Source organism: Micrasema longulum, unplaced genomic scaffold, assembly GCF_059751315.1.
Source record: "Micrasema longulum isolate JH-2025_06_02 unplaced genomic scaffold, ASM5975131v1 h1tg000117l, whole genome shotgun sequence".
In the NCBI taxonomy this organism is placed as follows: Eukaryota; Metazoa; Arthropoda; class Insecta; order Trichoptera; family Brachycentridae; genus Micrasema; species Micrasema longulum.
Genome location: NW_028277323.1, coordinates 285,351 through 309,147, shown reverse-complemented (window position 1 = coordinate 309,147; position 23,797 = coordinate 285,351). Strand labels below are relative to the sequence as shown.

Here is a 23,797-nt window from a genome sequence, read left to right as displayed (position 1 = left end):
AATACTGACTCTAATAGCGGGAAACTACGTATTTGACATTTCATGCAATTTTGCCTTTTTAACCTCAAAATCTCTGCTCAGAATATGTTCGATAATAACAATCTCTTTATGTATTGTTTTTATGTGGTTTTTATATTTACAATAAGTGATATTGCTCTAACAATTTTGCTTTATTAATTAAAAATAAAGGCATGCTGAAGAGTGCGTCGTATTTACAGAACAGTTTCAAGCAATTACTTGTCAAAACAACTGTATTTCCTGTATGTCGTAGACTTTGCTCAAATGTCACTTCTTCGATGGGGATGAAATATTTAAATGTTGCCGAAAAAAATGACGCCGCTAAAACAATTGCTGGGCATTTATCAAATGGAACTTCTCGCAGGGTAAGTTCGAAATACCTTTGTTTGTTTTTACTATATAAGTAGTTTATTTAGTTATGAAGTTAATACTGAAAACTTTTTGCAGAGGGAAGGAATTTCTCCTTACAATAAGATATACGAATTTGAAGCTACTGTCTTCAACCAGAAATGCACAATGGTTATGACATCCGTATCGGGTCACCTATTAGGATATGAATTTGTTGGAAGTTATAAAGGCTGGCAATCTTGCAACCCTCTTTCTCTCTTCGAGGCTCCAGTAGTCAAGCTTTGTCCTGAAGATTATCAAAAAATTAAGGTACATGTAAATAAAAAAAATATTTTAAAATCCCAGTTAACAGACTTGTCAGCAGAAATGTTATTTTCCCTATAGCCATTGACATATTAATACAAAGACATGCCCTATTGAGTAAAATATTTTTAAAAGTAGTGACACGAAACGTACCCATAGTTACTGAGTTAGTTTATTAGTTACCTGGGCTGCATTCAACGAGCATGCATATACCACCAAAAACTTGGGGATACTCATTTTTGATATATAAAAAAGTTTTTATTTTAATGTCAATAAACAGCATTAGTTTTTGGTGGACCCCAATCAGATTATTTCCTTAAATTCCTTATAATTTCGAACCATTTATATATTTTCACTGGATTTAGAGGAATGCGAAAATAATATTAACTCACATTTATTATATTTTATAGTTAATCAATTATTTTTACAAAGTTTATCCGATGAGTTTATACACACTTTCATGATACAAGCGGGCATTTTGGTTTCGATTCTAAACATCTCGCCTGGCTGGCGGTCGAAGAACGACTAAATACACGTTGGGCATGACCGAGCGTTTGGGCATGAGTTAAGTGTCATCATTTTTGAGGGCTCAAAGCATGTCTATGTCAATGCCTAAAGTATTCTAATCATAATTTTATAGTGGCCTTTCTTGTCTAATCTCATGTTACTGATTAAAAGTCAAAACACTGCATATGTAGGGGTAATTGCAGGTTTAATTCCCAGTAGCCAGTATTTTCACAATGTCGTATTTCTCAAAACGGAGATATGTTTTGTGATATGGTGTGCTATGCCGCCAGTACTTATAAGTTAGCATATTAGTCTGTTGCGATTTTTTAAATTAATGGAGATAACATAGTTTTACACATTTTTTTTCAACTGCTGCTGATATTTTAGTTAAAAATAGGTAATTATCATATTTACCAATGGCGGACCCGACAGACGTTGTCCTGCCCGAATGTTGGCTTGCCTGCTATTAGCTAGTTCAGCAAACGTTTTTTCGATATTCGAATTTTTGGTAAACTACATACTTTTAACGTTGAGTTTTACATTTCAATCTTTTTGTTTCGTCATTGTGTGATTTGCTGTTGCCCAAAGAAAAATATTTTAAAAAGTGCAATATCACCAGCTACCTACCAGGTCCAATTGTAAATCTAAACCATTCTGGGAACTACTCAGACACACACAAAAAATTTCATAAAAATCGGTCCAGCCGTTTAGGAGTTTAGTGACATACACACGTATAGAAGAATTATGTATTTAAAGATAGTTTTTAAACATAATTAACAAAAAAGAAACTCTAATCCTGCTCAGGTTAGCAAAAAATTACTATTAATCAATAAAGAACGCAGTGGAATCCGCTTATTGTGATCACTATGGCTTCTGTAATTTTTTTATAACAATAGCTGGTTGATAACATTAAGCAAAGGATAAAAAAAAACAATAATACAAACTTTTATTTTCACAAAACAACATATCTAATTAATTTTCAAAAAAGCAATATTTATTTTTTAAATCCTTGATGGTTGTTCCTATCCTATCCTCATATTGATCTGTGTATTTCAGAAAACTCTTGAACGGGAGGTCAGAGGATGTCAGGGATTGATAATCTGGACTGATTGTGATAGAGAAGGGGAAAATATTGGTTTTGAAATTATTCAAGTCTGTACAGAAGTCAAACCAAATTTGAAAGTTTACAGAGCCAAGTTCTCCGAAATCACAGCCACGTCTGTCCGGCGCGCCCTCAGTACAATTGGAGCCCCTAACAAGAATGTGAGTGATGCAGTAGATGTCCGTCAAGAACTTGATTTGAGAATAGGTAAGGAATTTTTTAAAGAGTATTTATTTATTTAAATGTACAATACAGCACTACTGCCAATTACAATGTACATAAATTATATAATTAGATATCTACAAAAACATGATAAAAAAACAACACAATAGATTATTAAAGTCCATAAAAACAATAGTAAACAAAGACAAATAAGTCACTAATACACATTATGATACATAGTTAGAGAGTAAAAGTCTAAAACTGGTAATCCCAGCATGGAAAAGATCCACATCCGGTAAATTTGTCCTGCATTCTGGAAGAACAGATGGTCTGTGTTGCCTAGCTCTTAAATAGTTACTCAGTACATATAATTTTATGCGCTCCAAAATGGTGGGATTATAAATTAACCTGTTCATAAGTTTAAAGGCCATCATAAGCAAGGCATTCCTCCTTCTGGCCCGCAAACCTGTGATACCAAGCATACTTAAAAGGAACAATGATGAGTACTGCAATGGGTAGTATCCATACTCTCTCATGTAGAGGTAACAAAGAAACTTCTTCTGTATTCTCTCAACCATTTGTAAGTGGTTTCTTCAGCCCCCCACACCATTGCACCACTCTCCAGAATTGTTTGATGGCAGTTTGATGGTATTCAATTCTGCGAAGTGTTTAGAATTATATATCACAAATCCCAAGATCTTGGAATCTGAATGACTCGCATTGACAATGTGACTATGGAACGTTAATGAGGTATGAGAGGTCACTCCCAAGTCCTTGGTTTCCGAGCTATGCTTCAAAGAAACATCAGCCATCTTATAGTTATAATACAAAGTATGATAATTTCTATTGAAACACATCACCAGTCAATATTAAAATCTAGTTTATTATCCTTACCCCAGTTAAGAATTTCATTGATATCCTGTTACATTGTAATTGCACAGTCATTGACGGAAAACTATATAATTTAAGATCATCAGCAAAAAGCTAAAATTCAGAAAGTCTTATGCATTTTCCTATATCATTTATAAATTAATGAACAAAAAAGTAGGGGCCCTAAATTGGAGCTCTGTGGTACTCCAGACCAAGTTAAAAAGTTCTCTGATTTGTATTCCCCGAATGACACAAACTGCTGCCTATCACAGAAGTAACTGGCAAAAAAATTTAGTAAGGAGCTAGAAAATCCCAGTATGTATTTCCAATTTTTTGAGTAGAATCAAGTGATCCACCGAATCAAAAGCTTTTGTGAAATCACAATACGAAATCTCAACGTGTACGCTGTTAGTCAAAGTGGTACACAAATAGTCAGTAACTACCATTAGATTAGTAATTGTGGATCTACCACATCTGAAACCATGTTGTTGGTTAATAATCAATGGTTCCGTTTTCCTATATACTACTGTTGGGATTATTATTTAACTTGTTAGCATTCCCTATAAAATGTTTCCCATCTCTGCTGTAATTATCAATTCATGTTTATTTATGTTTTAGGAGCCGCATTCACAAGATTTCAGACATTAAGGCTACAGAAAGTATTCCCGGAAAAGTTGGCTACGAGTCTCGTGAGCTATGGATCTTGTCAGTTTCCCACTCTTGGCTTTGTTGTTGAACGATATCGTGCTGTGGAAAACTTCGTTGCTGAAAAATTTTGGAAAATTAAAGGTGACAAAAAAAACATCATTCCCTGTCCCCACCCAAAGGTGTATTGCTGCACCAAATGCAGCGTATCTGTAACATGAAGGTAAGGTGATCAGTCTTACGCTTCAGGTACCAGTCCAAGGGCAGTGAAATATTGCAGTGCTAAACCACCTTTAACCTTTTTTCAACCCAAGTTAATTTTAATTATTTTTAAGTACTGATTCTATTTACTAGTGGCTTTTTAAGAATTGATTTAGAGTCTTTTCACCTTTTTTTATTGTTTTTAAATAATCAATAAATTGCAACAGTAGCGGTATTGTTATTTTCCTCCTTGCCACTTCGGATAAATTTTCTTCAATGGTTTAAAATACACATATTTTGAATTACTGAAATCGAGATATTTCGCACCCTATGGGACAAACGGCACATATTATGTTACTGTGCCATACCAGTAGGTCCGCAATGTTTTTTAAGAAGCGCACTCGAATATACACTACTGACACTTATTATCAAGTTTTGAGGTAGGTACATTGATATGTACTGAGGGCTCAGTACCCGATGATACAAATATCTACGCATTAAAAGGCGAGAGTGTAAATCTGAGACAAGTATAATTGTAAGATTAAGAAAGGGTCTCTGAGATGGTTTGGTCACGTAGAACGAATGGACGACGAGAGAATGGTAAAACAAGTATATATGGCAAAAATGAACGGCAACGTTAGACGAGGACGACCAAGGAAGACGTGGCATGATCAGATAAACCAAAATCTTAAGTCTGGTCATGTCAAAAGCAGACAGAACCGAAGGGCATGTATGACAAGATGTATGAATGTGGAAGAGGCTAGGAGTGTATGCCAGGATAGACATGTGTGGCGGTCCATTCTCTCTGCCTACCCCTACGGGGAAATGGCGTGATGGTAGTAGTAGTAGTAGTAGTTAAAAGTGACAAAAATTTTGATCCACTAAGCAATTTTTGCTTTGATTTCGATTTATTGAATTTTTAAATTGTTCTGAGGTGGCGTTTTTTTTTTATAAGCCTGTTTAAAATACGAAAAAAAAATAAGATCATTTCGAAGGCTAAATTTATTCTAACATAACTGTCAGCTTTCAAATTGAACAACTAGATTCTGCTAAATGTTAATATAGCATCTAACAATTCATGTTTTGAACAACTAACAAGGTCATACGCCCTGTAGATGCCTAGACTTCTATATTACCTTCTCTAAAATGTTCTTCATCTCTGTTGTGATATGTTAATATTTTTTCCACATTTTTTCTTATCTTCCTGAGAGCATGTATCGACATATTGATAAAGCTGGCTTTGTAATACATAGGAAGATATAAATGGACGGGAAATAAACCATTCCTTCTTAGGAACTGTCAAAAGTCATATAAAAATCATGTTCACTTATTCCTTTAATTGAGATTTTATTAAATTTTTTTAAGTTTTGAAGTGGGTGCTTTTTATCACAAGCCTATTTAAAATATGAAAGATAAATACTTTAATTTTAATTAAGCATTGAACGCGGAGCAAAAGTTTCAGCGACACTCATTGGTTGAATTTGATCATATGACATCTGAGATGACATAATGAAAACACGTATCGACAGGTCGGTAGAGCACACCGAGGTAGATAGAGATGTAGGAAAGTTAAGTATACCGTTTCGGTATGTACCGATGAAGATAGCGTTTGTGATTGCGGCCATGGTGTGGTTACATTGCTGCTGTTTATTATTTGGTCGGCTCACTGATGCTTCTCATCAAAAATGTTTCTAAAGTTTTACTTGAAATTTGTTTGACAGTTTCCCACACCATGAATGATCTGACTGTAGACTTCAATTGGAAGAGAACGAGGTTGTTTGATGAACAGGCATGTCTGGTTATCCATGATCTATGCTCAGAGAACCCGACAGCTACTGTGCAAACTGTCAAAAGTAAACCCAAGTCTAAATGGCGTCCATTACCCCTGGATACTGTGGTCAGTAAAGAAATTTTGTATTATTATTATTCATTAAAAAAAAAAAATTCATTTATTTATTTTTTATATATTTTCATGTTTTAGTCTAAAATATTTTACATGCAATTAGTATACTTTAATTTATTTACACATTTAAGTATACTATTTTAATCTTATTTATGTTCAAACATTTTAATTAATGTTAGTAAATATTAGTATTTAACCACTTACCGACTTTTTATGTCTACCGGTTTCGAGACGTACACGTCTCTTCGTCAGGACACTCACTACACCAACATGCAAAAACTAAAATAAACTTTCACCTTTACCATACCTTTTATTTTTACTACCCGCATTATAATTAGAACCGAGTTGTGGTATCGTGGTGGTATTGCGGACTCATGGATCAGAGCTCCAGGGTACGGCCACGCTCTGCCACAACTTGATTTCCATGTTCAAATAGTGAGATATTTTTAACTCATTGAAAATGGCTCCCGAAATTTGAGTATTTGGGTATATCATAAAAATGCAAAAATATGTTCTATTCAAAAATTCAAAAAACTGAAATTTTACTAACTTTCAAAATGAAATTGTGTTTTTAAACTAAAAGTCAATAATAATTCAATATTTTCACAAAAATCATGTGTCAGATTACAAAATCTTGATGTATTCTTTATGTTGTTGAAAAATACAGTCACCTCTTTCATTTATGAAGATATTGTCATCATTAAAAAATAATTATGGAATTCTTCTACATAACCACCGACACAGCAGTTGTTTTTTATTTAGGAACTGGAAAAAATCAGCTCTCGGAAACTTCGGATAAACGCCAAAGAGGTCATGAAAATAGCTGAGAAACTTTACACTCAGGGAGTGATCAGCTACCCAAGGACGGAGACCAATATTTACCCCAAGGAGCTTAATCTCACTACGCTGGTGGAACACCAGACTGTGAACTCAGACTGGGGAAGCTTTGCCCAGGGAATTCTGGACTCTGGGGGACCAAATCCGAGGCAGGGGAACAAAAGTGACCAGGCTCATCCCCCCATACACCCCACTAAGCATGTTTCTAGTAAGGAACTCGTCCAATTTTGTATATTATTTAAAATCAATTTTTTTAAATGTATATATGAATAAATAAATTAATCCTGTAAAGAGAAAAATGGATGATTTGGATAAATATTGTTGAATATTTCAACTGAATTTTTTAAATCTTTTCTAGATCTTTCCGGGAACGAGAAGAAAGTGTATGATTTGATAGTCCGCTCGTTCCTGGCCTGCTGCAGTAAGGATGCCCAGGGACACGAGACCATAGTGGATATAGATATTGCGGGAGAAAAGTTCTCGGCCAGTGGGCTCATGATACTGGCTAGGAACTACCTCGATGTTTACCCCTATGATAAATGGTCTGGAAAGGAAATTCATATTTATGAGGTAATAAACTGATAAAGTAAATAGACGCATTACATGTACATAAAAGATGGGATTCGTAGGTAATTGGGGAGATGGGTCTGCCTTATATTGTATTGGTACGTTCACCTACCATATAAGTCCCGGATTCGATTCCTGGGAAGGTGAACACGAAATATTGATTCAAAAGGTGGTTCTAAACTGCAATATTTCATGGACCTGGGCACCTGAAGCGTAAGGCCGATCACCTTTTGTTAACGAAAGCGGACTGTAAATGAAAAACGAATTTCATTCAGTTTTGTGATAGGAAAATATTTGAAGAAAGGATAGGAACATGGAATGGATACCTACTTTTGATGTGAATGTTCTTCAATTTTAACCACTGGATGATGAAATGCGCTATTAATTGTAACGATGTTTACAACGACGCGCAACAAATCCAAGAACTTTTTATGCAAATGTACGTGATGTGTGAAAATGTTATATTGTTTTATTCCAAATCCGAATCTTCTAATTTTCAATTTCTTCTATCTTGATGTCAGGTAGGTACCATAAAGATGGGTCAAGGGAAGGATGGGAAAGAAAGGTAATCGGTCAGGAATAGTATCGATAAATGCTGTTATTTACTTAACACCATTTTTTTCGTGTAACAGATGATAAAAAAAGACTGCATTTAATGCACCAAAGCGGTGCACTATGCACTATTAGGTGCGGACAGGGGGTATGGTGATGAAACTGTGACATATATATGGGCGGAGGTCCTGTGGATAGTGTTGCAGACTCACGGATCAGATGTCTTCCATTTCCTAATTGTGAATAATTTACAACTCGTTGAAAATGGCCCTAAAAATTGAAATTTTATAATAACGCAAATATATATTTTTTAAATCAAATAATTGGCACGTTACAAGCATGTAATAGATGGCATTTAAATTCATTTAAAGGCCTTTGTTGCCTTCATTCTCTATCAGCCTATTTGTGATCTATCTGTGATCAAATGTAACTCTACAAAGAAAAATGCTTGCATGATATAAATAATAAAGTTGAATTTTATATTCATTTGTTTACATTAAAGACAATTTTTCCTCACTGGAGTACCCAGTGCCGTGCTTAACCAATGACATACGTATGTGGTACGTCCCCAAAATTTATTTTCGTTCGTGTTTATTTTGTAACATCTGAGTCAATGTTTTTTATGTGAATACGATTATTGTTTTATTTATCATTTTGCCTTATATTTAAAATATTTAAGTATATTGGATACAATACACACAATAATTATATTTTATGAATGTCCCAGATGTCTAAAAAAAAAACAGACAAATGTCATTCAGCCGTCGTTAAGGGCTAAACAAAATAAAATCATAAAAAATTTACAAACAAAAGCACTTTATAAATAAAAACACCTTTTTACCTATTTGGCCTGATTCATTCATCGATCTGTGCGCATTTTACATTTCTTAATAGCAATTTTATAATTAGAGTACTTACTTTAATTACAATGCAACTGTGAAAAGCAGTACAGATATTACAGTCATGATTTCATTTGTTAATACAATCAATTTATTGAATTGAACAAATTTCTGTTGGATTAAGAATACAGTTCTGTGTGCAAAATAGAATCAGAATCCTGGACGACTGTTTTTGACTCAGTGACTACTCTCAGGAAAAAAAAAGGATTTTGGGTAAATACGCTTCGTAGAGCACTGGTTGGTGCGTTTGCCTACCACGCTATCTCTTCTTTCTAGTAACAAGAGAACTCTTTCAGTAAAAAAATTGAACCAGACTGTTCATCAATCATAAACGCGTAACAGATCCTCTTTATTGCTAGCAAGAAGCACGGCATCATCAGCATACAAAAGGCTACTGAGAGTTTAATCACCCATTTTTATTTCCATTCTAAAACTGTTCAATTCTTTCGAACAGTTATTATTGAACAGCAATGACATCACACATCCTTGTCTGACTCCTTTTGAAACATCGAACCACGATGTGAATAATCCATTTACCCTTGCACATGCTATGTTGTAGCAACAATCCCTGTAGCAACTGTCCCGAATAATAATATATAAAAAACTTTGTTATTAATCTGTAATATTTTTGTGCTTTTTCAATTTCCATGATACAATATAAAATATTCTTCTAAATAAATTGCGCAGGAAGCACAATTATTTTTACCAACTCTGATGGAAGTTACTGATGGGCAGACATCAGCTCCTAATCTGCTCACCGAGGCTGATCTCATAGCTCTCATGGATAAGCATGGAATTGGTGAGATTCAAAACTGCAATATTAAACTATATAATACAAATATTATAAATTGAAGTCTATCTGGTGATAGGGTTATAGCAATAACTACTCAAGCTACTCACTCTACTCAAGGTCTTACTTCAAGGATAAAGCTTGCACTATATAAATAGTTCTTAATACTAGGTTAGTTAAAAAATAAATGTTAATCATAATAATAGAAATAAAAAGGAAAAATAATATTACTGTTTTATAAAACTCATGAGCTTTTATAAGTCTACTACTTGCCAACTTACTTATCATGGCGTGGTTGATATAAAATATTTATTTAAAAGGGCGTTTTCATACTGGAATATTTCATAGTCCCTGGACTGGTACCTGAAGTGTAAGACTGATCATCTGACCTTCATGTAACAAAAATTATCAAGATACGCTGAAATTGGTGCTCCAATGCATTGCTCTATGCACCATTAGCTGCGCAACGGGAATGATGATGATGACTTGCGAACACACCTAACACACTGTAAATTTGAAACCTCCATCTTAGTTTGTTAGTTTTCAATAGATTAGAATTAAAAATCAGTAGATTACTGATGAGAATGGAGAGACATTCATTCTTTCTTGACATTCTGTAGATTTTTATGAAGATTTCAACGATTTTCCCGCTAAAAATAGGAAATGTGCAAAGCCTGTAGATTTTCTTAAACTCCCTTAAAGATATTATAAATTTAATGCTGGCCGTAAATCACTGTAAGTGATCTTCTTGGCTTGAAAAAATACGAAAAAAAATTCTAGGAACTGACGCGACTCACGCAGATCATATAGAAACAATAAAAAACCGATCGTATGTGGCCCTTGCTGATAACATCCATTTCGTGCCTGGCACCTTGGGCATGGGGCTGGTGGAGGGATACGATGCCATGGGGCTGAGCTTCTCCAAGCCCCATCTTAGGGCCGCCCTGGAGGCCGACCTCAAAGAAATCTGCGAGGGAAGGAAGAGGCCTCAAGATGTGCTGGCCCAGCAGGTACAGTTTTTTTGAAAGACAATTTCTCACATTCTTATATTTATAATACTCAAATTAATAATGGTACAAGGCTCTCATACAAGCGTATAGGGCTCTTTGTGGAACCCTGAATTTACTGTGTGACAAGTTTGGTGTTCAGAAATGATCCTGGTTATAATTTTGGCTCTACGATCCTATGATTTGACACCATTTAATTATTTCCTATAAGGCTACATTAAGTTCATGGTCAATGGAAACAAACCAATAACTCTTGAACATATAACATTGTATTCTATTGCCTTTTAAATCTGTGTTAGAATGAAAATTGCATCTGTGGAGGATTCATTTTGTTCAAAACTCTGCTGTTCCTTTCTATTAGTAATCTTTATTCAAGCCTCGTTTTAAGTATACTTGTAAATAATTTAATGATTATACTTAATGAAAAAATTCCTCTATAATTTTCGGAATTTTTCTTCTGTCCTTTTTTAAATACAAGCATAGTTATACTCATTCTCCATTCTTTTGGTATAATACCTGCTACTTAGATTTTGTAAAATAGGTTTTGGATTTCTTTTCTGGATATTTTGGGCCGTAATTCACCACTGTAATTAAGCCTCCTGGCCTGTTGCGATGCAAAAAAAAATATTAATACTTGATTGTAAAAACGCACCCCAGACCCAATAATGAACTTTAGAAAAATCAATAAAAACCGTTACTCGTTATTACGTCAATTTGTGCCAAAAGTGGCTAAAAATTGGACTGACAGAATGCTCTACGTCAGCGGTTCCCTTTTTTTCGCTACCAAACCCTAATTATAAGGATTGTGTTTTAGGTAGCTAGATATAGAGAAGTGTTTGTAACCGTCACAGAAGAAGCTTCTAAGATAGATCAGGCCCTCAGTGAGAGATTTAACCAGAGCCCCGTAGTTCCACAACAGAACGACCCTCTTATTCCTGCCTTCAATAAACCCGGTATGTAAAGCTTTTAACCTCGGACCTCTACTCTTTCTGAAATCTATAAATGATGTTGCTTTAAAAATTAAATTTTCCAAATATCTTTTATTTGCAGATGACCTTAAAATATTCAAAATTATAAAATCAATTAATCAAATGACCTACATTCTTTGTTATCTTGGTGTCATGAAAACTACTTATTTTTTAATATAAATAAATGTATGTCTATTAAATTCACAAGAAAAATAAAAAAAATCATTTTCAATTATTCAATAGACAACACAAATTTAATGAACGTCTAGAAGTCTAGACAATTCGAGATCTTGGGATACTTTTTGATAACAAACTTAAATTTAACCATCACATTGACCACATTTCAAAGAAAGCATCCAAAATCTGTGCGAATCTATTTTGCGAATATCAAAGCCATTTAAAAGCCTGAAAATTGCAATTACATTGTATAAATCATTTGTTCGTAGTTTGCTCGAATTTAATTCTATAAAATGGTCTCCTAATTATAATATTCATATAAAGCGGATTGAACTGGTGCAATGTAAAAAATTTAAATCGTTAATATTTAGAATCGGATCAAATACTTTCATAATCAACTAGTATGATCATCTAGAGTACTTTCATATCTTTAGTTTAGAATTCAGAAGGATTTTGGCTGGTTTGATATTCTTGCACAAATTAATATCTAACTGTATAGATGCCCATGATATCCTTGCTCAGATAAACCTTAATGTACCTTGCCGTAACTTGCGTACCAATCCTGTCATTGCTGTGGGAAATTATAAAACTAACATCGGATTCTTTTCCCCTCTGCCGAGGATCCTCAGAACAGTGAACGAAATCTCACTAAACGGTACTGTCGATATGTTTCTACAGCAAGGGCAGGCATTTCAAAAGCAAGCAGTGTTGTCTCTCCTGAGTTCCGATGTCACACTTGCCATTTCCGCCTAGATTATGCCATATTTATACCTTTTGTTAATTATACATTTTGCATTTTGTAAATTTAAGTAGATTTTAAGACTGTTAGATTAAGTATTACTCATTAATGCCAATCTGTTAGGGCTTACTTAAGCCTTTTGATTGGCTTAAAAAAAAAAAAAAATTAAACTATAATAATATTGATTTATTTCATACAAATGTTTGTTCTGATAAGTTTTTTTGTTCTTAATATTAATAAATCTTTTTATATTGTTTGTAAAATTTTAATATTGTTCATTAAAAAGAAGTGCAAATACTAATGTCAAAGTTTATTTCTTTTAGTGATGAAGTGTCCAAAATGTAAATCGGACATGACACTTCGTACCAAGAAAAATGGAGTAGGACAGTTTATCAGCTGCATGGGATACCCTCAGTGCAAGCTTGCTATCTGGTTCCCTGGAATAGTTGACAAAGTCCGTGTCCTGGACTCCACATGTCAAGAGGTAAAACTTTGAATAACTACATGAAAAGTATCAAAGAGTATAACACGATTTGTCAGCCAAAAATGCACCTAATTGATAATCATCATCACCATTCCCTTTCCACACCTAATGGTGCATAGGGCACTGTATTTGTACCCCAATCGCATTGTATCTTGATAAAAAATTGTTACTTTAAGGTAAAATGATCACTTCAGTGCCTCGATTATGAACGCTATCTGCATCTGTATATATCGAGACGGTATACTTAACTTCTGTACTATCTGTATCTTACCTCGGTATGCTCTACCTACTTGTCATATCGACATCATATGATCGAAACAAGCCAATGGAATGACCGCAAACAATTAGTCTGCGTTCCTTACGTCATTAACATTTAAAATAGTTCTCATTTATAGTTTAAATAGGCTTCTGTTATTAAAAGTGCTCACTTCAAAGCGATTATAAACTCCAATAAATCTCAATTCAAGCAAAAAATGCTCGCTTGAACATGAATTTTTTATGACTTTTGGAAATCACCTAGATGGTACGCTTAACGACCGTCTGTATGTATCTACCGATCGCCCACAAAACCGGCTCCTTTAACGTCTCGATACATACATTCGGAAAGATAGTAAAACAGATGGAAAAAATAGAATAACTAAATTATATTTTTAGAGGGGTAACTTTCTAACGCTTAACTTTCTAGATACTCTTATTTGTTAATAGGACGGAATCTAGCAACATTATTTTCACATCTAGGCGTTCATTTTATGTGACAGTTGTCTGAATTTAATGTGACTTTAAAATTTACTTATTTTTCTCATATTTTTAATAGGCTTTTAAGAAAAAAAGTGCCAACCTCAAAACGATTAAAATTTTTAATAAATTATAATTAAAGGAAAAATTGCTCGGTGGAACAAAATTTTTGACACTTTTAATGCGTAGATAAACGTATCGAGGGGTTCTAGACCCGTCGGTATAAACCAATGTACTTACATCAAAACTTGATGGTGGGGGTATCGGTAGTGTACCTTTCTAGTCGGTTGGGAGACTTATCTTCAACTATGACATCATACTGAAGCTATGTCATTTTAGAGCGTAGATATGTGTACCGTGACATACGCTTCCCCTTGTTTCATATTGATGTACCTACCCAAAACTTGAAGGTGGGGAGTCGGTAGTATATCTTTATAATCGCTGCGATTGAAACTCCCATTATAATGCCTCGCTTATACAGAATAAGTTTATGTAAGAGGAGATGGATACATTTTAGATAACAATGATTTCTAATAATATTGATCGAATTTAACACACACACTATCTCCATTTTTATATTTGATAATCCAAACTATTTGTTAGTCAGAACCATCCCAATCATGAATCATCATTATCACCATACCATCTGATGGTGCATAGGGCTCTGCATTAATACACCAAATAATGTAAAATTATATTCAATCGAAAACACTCATCCACTGTTCTGGTTCTATATTATTTATCAGCCCGGACACGGGAAGCCTCAGTCCTAAATTGTCGGATTAATGAGGCCCAGCTGTATTCAAATTACTTTTTTATTATAAAAAAATTACAAAATAAAGACAAATTTGCTTCATGCATATCACTAAACATTATAGTTTATAAAGTTTTGTATTTATTTCAGTGTGGTCCAACATTCCAGCAACTAGAAATAATTTGGAAAGGAAGGTCGCTTGATCACCTTTATCCGAGTCCTCATGTCTGCTGTATGGGAGGATGCGATGCAAATCTCTTACAAGTATTAAGCATACCTCTCAGTACGGTCCGACCGAACCCTACGTCCAATAACGTCTCTGTGGACAGTGGCTTTGCCAGTTCAACATCGAGACAGTTTACCCAGAGCAGCAATAGTTCCAACCCGTCTACGAGAGAAACAAACAGATCAATCCCGCGTGTCAATAATGTCAATCCGACAAATTTCACAGCAAACAGAGATAACAGAAGTCAAAATAATACAAGGTTTAACTCCAATGATACGAACAGGTCTAATGAAGATCAAAGCAGCTGGTTTAATGATAATATTTCAACCACGGGTCAAAACAGCACCAGAAATTCAGACAACTCTTCTTGGAATCAACCAAACTTTAGTCAAACAAATATTCATCTGAACGCTAATGATGCAACCAGGTCTAATAATGGTCAAAGCGGTTGGTTTGATGATGGGAATAGTTCAAATATGGGTCAAAACAACACAAGGAGTTCAGACAACGATCGTGGCTATAGTAGCAGGAATCAGTTTGATGGCCAGTGGGGTGCCAGTACAAGTTTAAGGGGCAGAGGCGGAAATAGCTCTTCGAGGGGTGCAGGGAACCCTTCTGGTTGGGGCTCTCAGCCCGGTGAGGAAGATAATCAAGTGGTCTGCAATTGTGGACAGGCAGCCATTCTCCTGACAGTCAAAAAGGCCAATCCTAATTTGGGTGAGCAATTAAGAACCGTCGATTTATGTATAAATTTTTGCAATATTAAAGATTTCTTCTAATGAAATACAATTATTGTAGAGAAAAATAATTGTGAAAGCTTTAAATATCACAATCATCATTATTCCCTTTTACACTTAAATAGTGCATGTACAGTTGTTTGGAACATACAAATTGATTTCTATCAGTATATTTGTATAATAATATGCTTCCAGAATGGTTAACTTATAAAAATGTTTTCCAAGAAAAATATGATGAGATTCAAATGTGTTATAATCATTCTTGTTAGAAATAATAACGGATACAAGATCTAAATTTATTGCAACAGAGAGGGAAAACATTTTCGAGATGTGAATATGGCTGTGTTGGCATTTACAGGGCTTATGACCTGTCATTGGCTGGTTTAAGTGGCTACTTTACACACTGTGTAACCTTCACCATTCTGCCTATGTTTAAACATCCACATTTCCTCAACTCTTCCATCTGTTGACTTTTGGACATACTCAAAACATTACAGATACAAGAATCAACAATGGTTATATTCTTTTAGATACATGTGACATAAAAATCGGGAATTGAACCCAAGACCTCTCGCTTGGTAGGTTGATGTTACGATCAATCATGGCGCGTTTTTGTGAATTTATTTTTAAAATTATGAATGATATCATTTTTCCACAATATCCATCATTTAACATATTTTTATCGGTATTCGTAATATGTGATATTTTCCTATTGCTTGGTATAGAGTAAAGAAATAGAGGCAAAATAATTTAGCACTGTTTTTTTTAATACAGGTCGTCAGTTTTACAAATGTATGAAACCGGCAGACAGTGGGGGCTGTAATTTCTTCCTCTGGGCAGACACAACCCCCGCTGGTACCTCCGGCAGCACTAGAGGGGGCTCCTCTGATGGTACCAGGGGGGGCTCCTCTGGAAGTACCAGGGGGGGCTCCTCTGGAAGTACCAGGGGAGGGCACAATCCCCAAGAAAGTAGCAATGGTTGGGGCTCTGCTAACACCAGCTCATGGGGAGGGGATAATACGTCGTGGACAGATTCCAGCTCTTGGAATCCACCGGGTGCAGATGATGCACCAAGATGCGAATGCAATCTACCCGCAAAAAGGTAAATAACTTGAAAATTTACAAAATCTGCTCCAGATAATTTAGGAAAAAAAAATTGAGATTCATCCGACTGAACCAAATCAGCTACTAGGCAACGCTTAAAAACAATTTTCCAATTTTTATGCTTCTTCTTTTACCAGGTAGTTAATTCAACAATGTTTGAGTATGTCCAAATGCTTGCAGACTGGCTGGATTTCCTCCCTAGGGAATTATTCACATTCAAATTTATTTCAACAGAGAGGGAAAACATTATTGAGAAGGGAATATAGAAGTCTAGACATTTACAGGGCTTACGACCTGTCATTAGCTGGTTTAAGTGGCCACTTTACACACTGTGTAACATTCACCATTCTGCCCATCAACATTTGAACATCCACATTTCCTCAACTCTTCCATCAGGTCATAAGCCCTGTAAATCCCTAGACTTCCATATTCCCTTCTCAATAATATTTTCCCTCTCTGTTGAAATAAATTTAAGTATTATAAATCGCTTATTATTTGTTCCGCTACTACCACATCTTATATTTAGCAAATATTGCATTACCCATAACAATTACCGATGACAAACTATTAATGAATAGTTTAACGGGCCAAAATATATTTTAATACTTTGTTTTCTTTATAATATATAAATGTTGTAATAATGTGTATATTTTATTGAATAAAGACTATGAAAAAAAAAAAAGCTAACTCATGAATTACATAAAAAAAAAATATTCGAAATGTTTAGGAAAAAATTAGGAAATTGGAAATAAAGAAATCATAATATTTTCTGTGTCCAGGCGGATGAAGAATACAGTTCTGTGTATGAAAAAAACCAGAACCCTGAAAGAGTATTTTCGTCTCGGTAGTCGAAAACACTCAACATTAACTATAAATAAATATGTTTTCCATTCTTCTTAGATGCGGTGTAATTATGTCATTTTTTCATCACAAGATGTCAATTTTTTCTAAGTCTTTTCTCCATATCAAAAAATGTTTTTGCAGATTTGTGATTTTGGCATTGATTCGCAATATGAAATTTTATAATGACTTGTTTCTCTCGCTTTATTTTATCTCCAGTATAACAGTTCAAAAACTTGGCAAAAACAAAGGTCGTAAATTCTTGTGCTGCCCCAAACCGCAAAATAGCCAATGTGGCTTCTTCCAGTGGGGAGACGATGGAGCTGAAGCTGAGCCATCTACTTCTTGGGGATCTGGATCGACAGGCAAGTCCCTCCTTATCCTAGGAAGAATGACAGTGGTTTTTTCGTTAGCATTCTTGTACAAAATGATTTTATTTCGTATTACAATGGGAAGTTAATCTTTAATTATCTATAAAGTCTAATCAATTTTTGAATGAAAATTTGTAAAGTCTAGTTATCCTAAGAATGTACTATGAGGCCAAAGTATGGTATGGCCAAATATAGAATGTACTGTGAGGTAAAATATGAATTATTAAAACTGTTATTTAGGACAGTTCAATTTGTGAAACAGTAGCTGTTACTCAATTTAATGACGACCAGTGATAGCATATATTAAAAAAAACACATTGACGAGAATCGAAACTGGGATTCTCAGGATGACAAGCGCGTGCATTACTAAATGTGATACTAGAGCCGGCGAACATATATTGTAAAACGGAAATCGGTATTTATATGCATGTTCAGAATATAAAGGATGCATGTCAAATGTGTTTTAAACTAAAAATGGTATCTGACAGCAGTTCACATGATCTACATTTCTGTTCAATAAAATTTGACAGTTAAATACTGGAAATAAAGCGATAATTTAATATTTATGGAAAGCATTTTAGATTTTATAAAACAGTATAGGCAATTTACATTCAGCAGATTCCTTTATCCAACAATGTTTTGAGTATGTCTAAATGCTTGCAGACTGGCTGGATTTTCTGTTCATATTTAAATTTGTTGCAACAGAGAGGGAAAACATTTTTGAGAAGGGAATATGGGAGGCATTTTCAGGGCTTATAACCTGTCATTGGCTGGTTTATGTGAACACTTTACGCACTGTAACATTCACCATTCTGCCTATCCCTACTCAAAAACGTTTTTCCCCTCTGTTGCAACAAATTTAAATAGGTTCCTTTATATTTATAAGTTTATTTTAATGTCCAAGAGGTTTGAAAACTTAAAAACGTTATATCACAAAACTTCCTTTTTTGACATTCACCCTTCATATGTAATAATGTATTACAATAGAGAAGGGAACATGATTAAAATCATTGCTAATATGTAATATGCCATCGGTGCTAATTTTAAATCCTGTTAAGGATAAATTCTTAGTCTGTGGGAAAAGAAAATTACAAAAAAAAGTCTAATACATATATGGATCAACAATATTTTGAGTTCGTCCAAATGTTTGTAGACAAGCACTGGATTCGACTCCCTCCCCAGCTGTTTATTTAACATGTTACAACAGAGATGAAGAACACTTAAAATAAAAGGTTTCAGCTCTTTAACTTCACAAACATCAACAGATGAATGAATTGAAGGAATATGGATGTTCAAATATGGGTAAAATGGTGAATGTTACACAGTGTGTAAAGTGGCCACTTAAGCTAGCCAATGACAGGTCATAAGCCCTGTAAATGTCTTTACTTCTATATTACCTTCTCTAAAATGTTCTTCACCTCTGTTTTAATATGTTAATGTTAACAGCTCCCCAGGGAGTTGAATCCAGTCCTCGAGTTTATTATGGCTGATGAGTAAAAGATTTAGGAGCCAGGAAGGTAAAGTTGCTAGCTTTGAGTGAGTGGTCGGACCAAGGTAATTTACCCTGTATTATAATAGAATTGTTGTAATAGGCATGTTATGAAAAAAAAGTATTTAATGCCCACCTCGTGGTATACTATTAAGTGCTTTTGGCTATCGTGCATGAGGTCTTAAGTTCGATTCCCGATTAAAAATACATAAAATTTGTATTTGAGCACTAACTTTGTGGTAATTCATTTCATAATGAAAATTATATATTATTATTCTAAAAAGTGTCAAAATTTTATTTATTTTTAAAAATATATTATTTTTTATTTTGAATCTTGAAATAGGGCACACATAAAAATATTCTTATGGGTTCTCTAATAATAAACTTCTGCCTTGTTTGATGTATTTGAACAAAGTGTTCAACGTATTCAACTTATTCTATGATTACATAAATAAATTTTACCCAGATTTGCCAACTAGAGGAAGAGGCCGTGGGGGTCGAAGTGGTCGGGGAAGCGGAGGCTCACGAGGCACCTCGTCAAGAGGAACGGGAGAAAGAGGAAAGAAGAAATGCGGTAACTGCAGAGAGGAAGGACATATACGAACTAAATGCCCACGGCTCAATTGATCATTCCATAGATGCATAAGATACATTGTTAGTCAGCGTCCATAACAATGTACAAACAGACTTGTACGGGTAAAAAAATGGCTGCCAGAGTAGACAATACATACAAATGTTTTTTTCGCAAAATGTATTTTGTAAAGTTCATATTTTTTAATCACCAACAAAACTGAAACTTTAAGTTAACTTCAAATTTCACAACAAACAATAAATTGTCAGTGGTGTTAAAAAGCCTGCTCTCTTAGGGCCGTTGTGAAAAAAGACGTTAAAAAAAGTCAAACAATTTTTGTGTTTTTGTCAAAATGGACAAAACTTTTTGTATGAAAAATGTGAGATACAACTACACATTTTGCCCATTTTTAGAAAAAAGCAACAGTGATTTAACTTTTCACTTTACGTCTTATGGTGCATCTGACTCTTGATATCCTCAATGGTGCAAGAAATGTTACAAAAAGTTACATAAGATAAGAACACAAAAATATTGTGTCTTTCTACGTGCATCAAATTATCCCATTGGGAGCGAATTAAACTAACTGACAAAATGGTCAGACTTCTGTATGCAATATTTTAGCTTTTTGCCTATTTTTTTAGGAAATAGTTTTAATATATTTAAATGATACTGATGTTTTGTACATAAAGAACCAGTAAAAAACGTTTTTGGATTATACTGATTAAAAAGAAATGTAATATGTATAAGCAATCACGTTCAAATTTTCAGTTAGTTCCTTCACTTGCAATGGGCTCAAATATTAAACTATTATTCATGAATAAGGAACATTTATTGACTGAAAACAGCAATGTACATATTTGAATAGTTTCTTTGTCAATGTGTCGATACAACATTGAACAAAAATATCATAAATATCATATCGTTTATCCGAACTCCAGTCATCGGGATTGCCAAATATCCGGATTGTTATCAGGAAATAAAACCTCGAAATAAGGATCTCTCTGCTCGTAAACGAGTTTCTTCGTCAAAGCAATTAACTTTGCTGGACATGTTTAAGTAAGTTTTTAATGTGATTCCAATTCACTGTATTATTTCAAAAGTGATCAAAAAGTGATTTTGCCGTTTTCTTTCAAAGCATTGGCTCAATTGAATGGATTTCTACATATCCGGATAACGTCTCGCACTCATATAATTAATAGATTAATAGATAGTTGAAATTTTACTGCGTGAATTTTTAAGTTCAAAACAGTACAACTTATGGTAACATTTCTTGCAACCATCTAATACAGACAAAAGATCTTACTGATAGAATCCTCATACATAATATTGTACATATTTTCATCTGTGATTGTTAACATAAGAAATGTAAAGCGTATTATAAATAAAAAATATTTTATTAACCTGTTTTTCTTTTTTTTAATAAGTTACATATATGAAAAATTATTATTCATGGTCATATTTATTATTATATTTTTCTTTTACATCAATTTTTTTTACCTCTGCTTAGTGATTTTTCATTGAGTTGTTTCAGCTGCTCAATTTCCTTGATTTGAATTTGTGATTCAGCTGTGGTTTGCGTGAGCATATCCAAAAGAATCTCAAATTTTAATTTTAATAAATTATTTTCTTCCTCCAAACTTTTTAAAGACTTCTTTAACTTCGTGTTTTCCTTATGTGTTGAACCGCCAATGCCTGTTTCTAAAAAAAAAAGTGGAAAAATCTTTTAAAAACCATCTATCTAATCGCAAAAGTACATAACTTTTTAACAACACGATTCCCTTCACCATCATTCTAGCTGAATATCAATATATTTATTCCCGTTATATATATTTTTAAAACTTAAATATGTACATATAATTAACCAGGCAAAAAGGATGTACATACATATATGTACTTCATTATTTATATTCACTAAATGTTAAGCAAAAGAAATTAAATATAAAGATTCATAATAAACTGCTACCAACTTTTATTAAATTTAAAATAAATATTGACATATAATAACCGAGATGGATAACATTTTCGTAAATGGAAATCTAGGCATTTGCAGATCTTACGACCTGACTGTTGCATATATTTGAACTTCGAAATCCAGTCCTTGCCAACATTTGGACATAGGAGGTGCTCAATGAATTATTTTGTATGGCAGTGCGGAAAGGGAGAAAAATGTACCTGTACCATTATTGTTTTAAATACCATTTTTTTTTTAAAAGCAATTAAATAGTATTAATATTTTTTTAATTTACTCAAATATTCCAATTTCGGGGGCATTTTCTTTCAGTCCTAAATAACCATGTAAGAAATTGGTAAGCTTTGATAAAGTGGGGTCCGAACCTTGAATCCTCTGATCCGGAGTCCGAAACACATTCTGTGGGATCAAAACCCGTCTCATTATTTAAATGTTTTTTTTTAATAAAAAATATTATGATTACCTGTAACCCACTGATCATCTTCGAATATCATTTCATGTTCTCCCAGCTTAAATTTTATTTGGGGTATCTCTAAACCAAGTTCTCGAGATGCAAATTCTGAACCAAGCTCACGACTCACTATTGATGTGTCTGATTTCCTAGCAGGAATTTTTTTAGGAGAAAATTTATTGGAAAAGAATGGCATCTTGGCATTTTATAATACCACAACAAAAACCATTTATGTTTGTTGTTTTGCATCCATAGCAACAGGGCTTAGAGAAATAAAGAACACTATTTTTTTCATAGAATTGGTATTTAAAATAGTGAAGCTATTTTATAAATGATTAATTTTTATAACGCATAAAGGTCCATTTGTTATCATAATAGGAAATAATAGTTGCGTTATTTATTACCTTGCAGGTACCAGGTACTCAACTTGTGCAGGTACTTATTGAATACTTTTTTCAGTATTTTTTTTTAGCATCTGGCAATAACTGAATTTGTGAAATGTCAAACGAAAGCTTAAATAATTAGAGATGCAAATAATCGACAAAATTTACTAATCGAATGATTAGTAATCGAATGAAGGAAATAATCGAGCTAATCATTCGAATGAATCATTTATTTCCGGTATACCATAGACAATAGACACAGAAATTTATTCAAAGACAAACTCCGTTTTTCGGGAGAAATATCCATTTGAGGTACTTTTTTTCCTTTATAAAAAAAAGAGCCTTCTACCAAAATGTGATAACATCGGCCAAAAACATGTGACAGATTTACAAATTAAAATTAAAAACAACACAAATATAAAGGAATAACAATATAAACACAAGCAAAAAACGATACCTTTTCAAATGTTTTGAATTTTTATTTTACTTAAACTAATAATATTATATGAAAAACAGAAGTCACGTTCTAATACGGATTTTATTTCTAGAAAGCCGGGACGTGAATATAAAAAAAGTCGTGTTTATTGTATGTAACCCTAATAAAAAAGTAATTCAAAAAAAATTTTTTTTTAGAACAAATAAATACTGATTTTCAAACAAACAAATGGGAAAATGGAGACATGGTTTGAAAATTAAAAAATATCACCCGTAGAGCAACAAATTAAAAACCTACATAGGAGGTGATTTTCACAAAAATTGCGCTATATAAATTATCCAAACATTAGGTACGTCAGTTTGTTTTTTTTTTAACTATGGCAATAGTAATAATGTAAAACATGATCCTTACTTTATGGTATTTAGAATATTTACATGGGTATAATTATAGTCTGTGGTTATCATTACTTGACATAACCTAATATTTATCTGCCAAAGAAAGAATGAAAATTAAAATATTTTTGATTCATATTTATTGTTTAGGTCCTAAGAGTATATACTCTAAATCACGCATGTAAAACTACAATCAGCTGTTATTGTGTTAATATTTCAGATCGGATGGATTTGATATAAATTTTATTATTATTAAGTAC

General features: G+C 33.6%; 2 protein-coding genes across 3 annotated transcripts; one reads left to right on the top strand and one right to left on the bottom strand.

The window, feature by feature from the left end:
• The first annotated feature begins 28 nt into the window (after positions 1-28).
• Top3alpha (topoisomerase 3-alpha) lies at positions 29-21,310 on the top strand. Its single transcript, XM_088239846.1, has 15 exons — positions 29-383; positions 466-675; positions 2,233-2,485; positions 3,929-4,099; positions 5,878-6,053; positions 6,822-7,104; positions 7,255-7,466; positions 9,602-9,713; positions 10,485-10,714; positions 11,526-11,664; positions 12,919-13,079; positions 14,719-15,511; positions 16,306-16,633; positions 17,695-17,840; positions 19,802-21,310. Exons 1-15 carry the CDS (start codon positions 192-194, stop codon positions 19,960-19,962), a joined length of 3,567 nt encoding a protein of 1,188 aa, XP_088095972.1. The 5' UTR covers positions 29-191; the 3' UTR covers positions 19,963-21,310.
• Cby (beta catenin antagonist chibby) lies at positions 17,729-22,579 on the bottom strand. Of its 2 annotated transcripts, XM_088239861.1 has the most exons (3): positions 22,339-22,579; positions 21,404-21,604; positions 17,729-17,857 (listed from the first exon to the last, which is right to left on the bottom strand). In XM_088239861.1, the coding sequence occupies exons 1-3, from the start codon at positions 22,520-22,522 to the stop codon at positions 17,853-17,855; spliced, it is 390 nt and encodes a 129-aa protein (XP_088095987.1). In that variant the 5' UTR covers positions 22,523-22,579; the 3' UTR covers positions 17,729-17,852. The 2 variants fall into 2 exon arrangements, with proteins under 2 accessions (XP_088095987.1, XP_088095980.1); XM_088239854.1 differs by lacking the exon at positions 17,729-17,857 and having other exon boundaries at positions 21,290-21,604.
• Between the last annotated feature and the right edge of the window lie 1,218 nt (positions 22,580-23,797).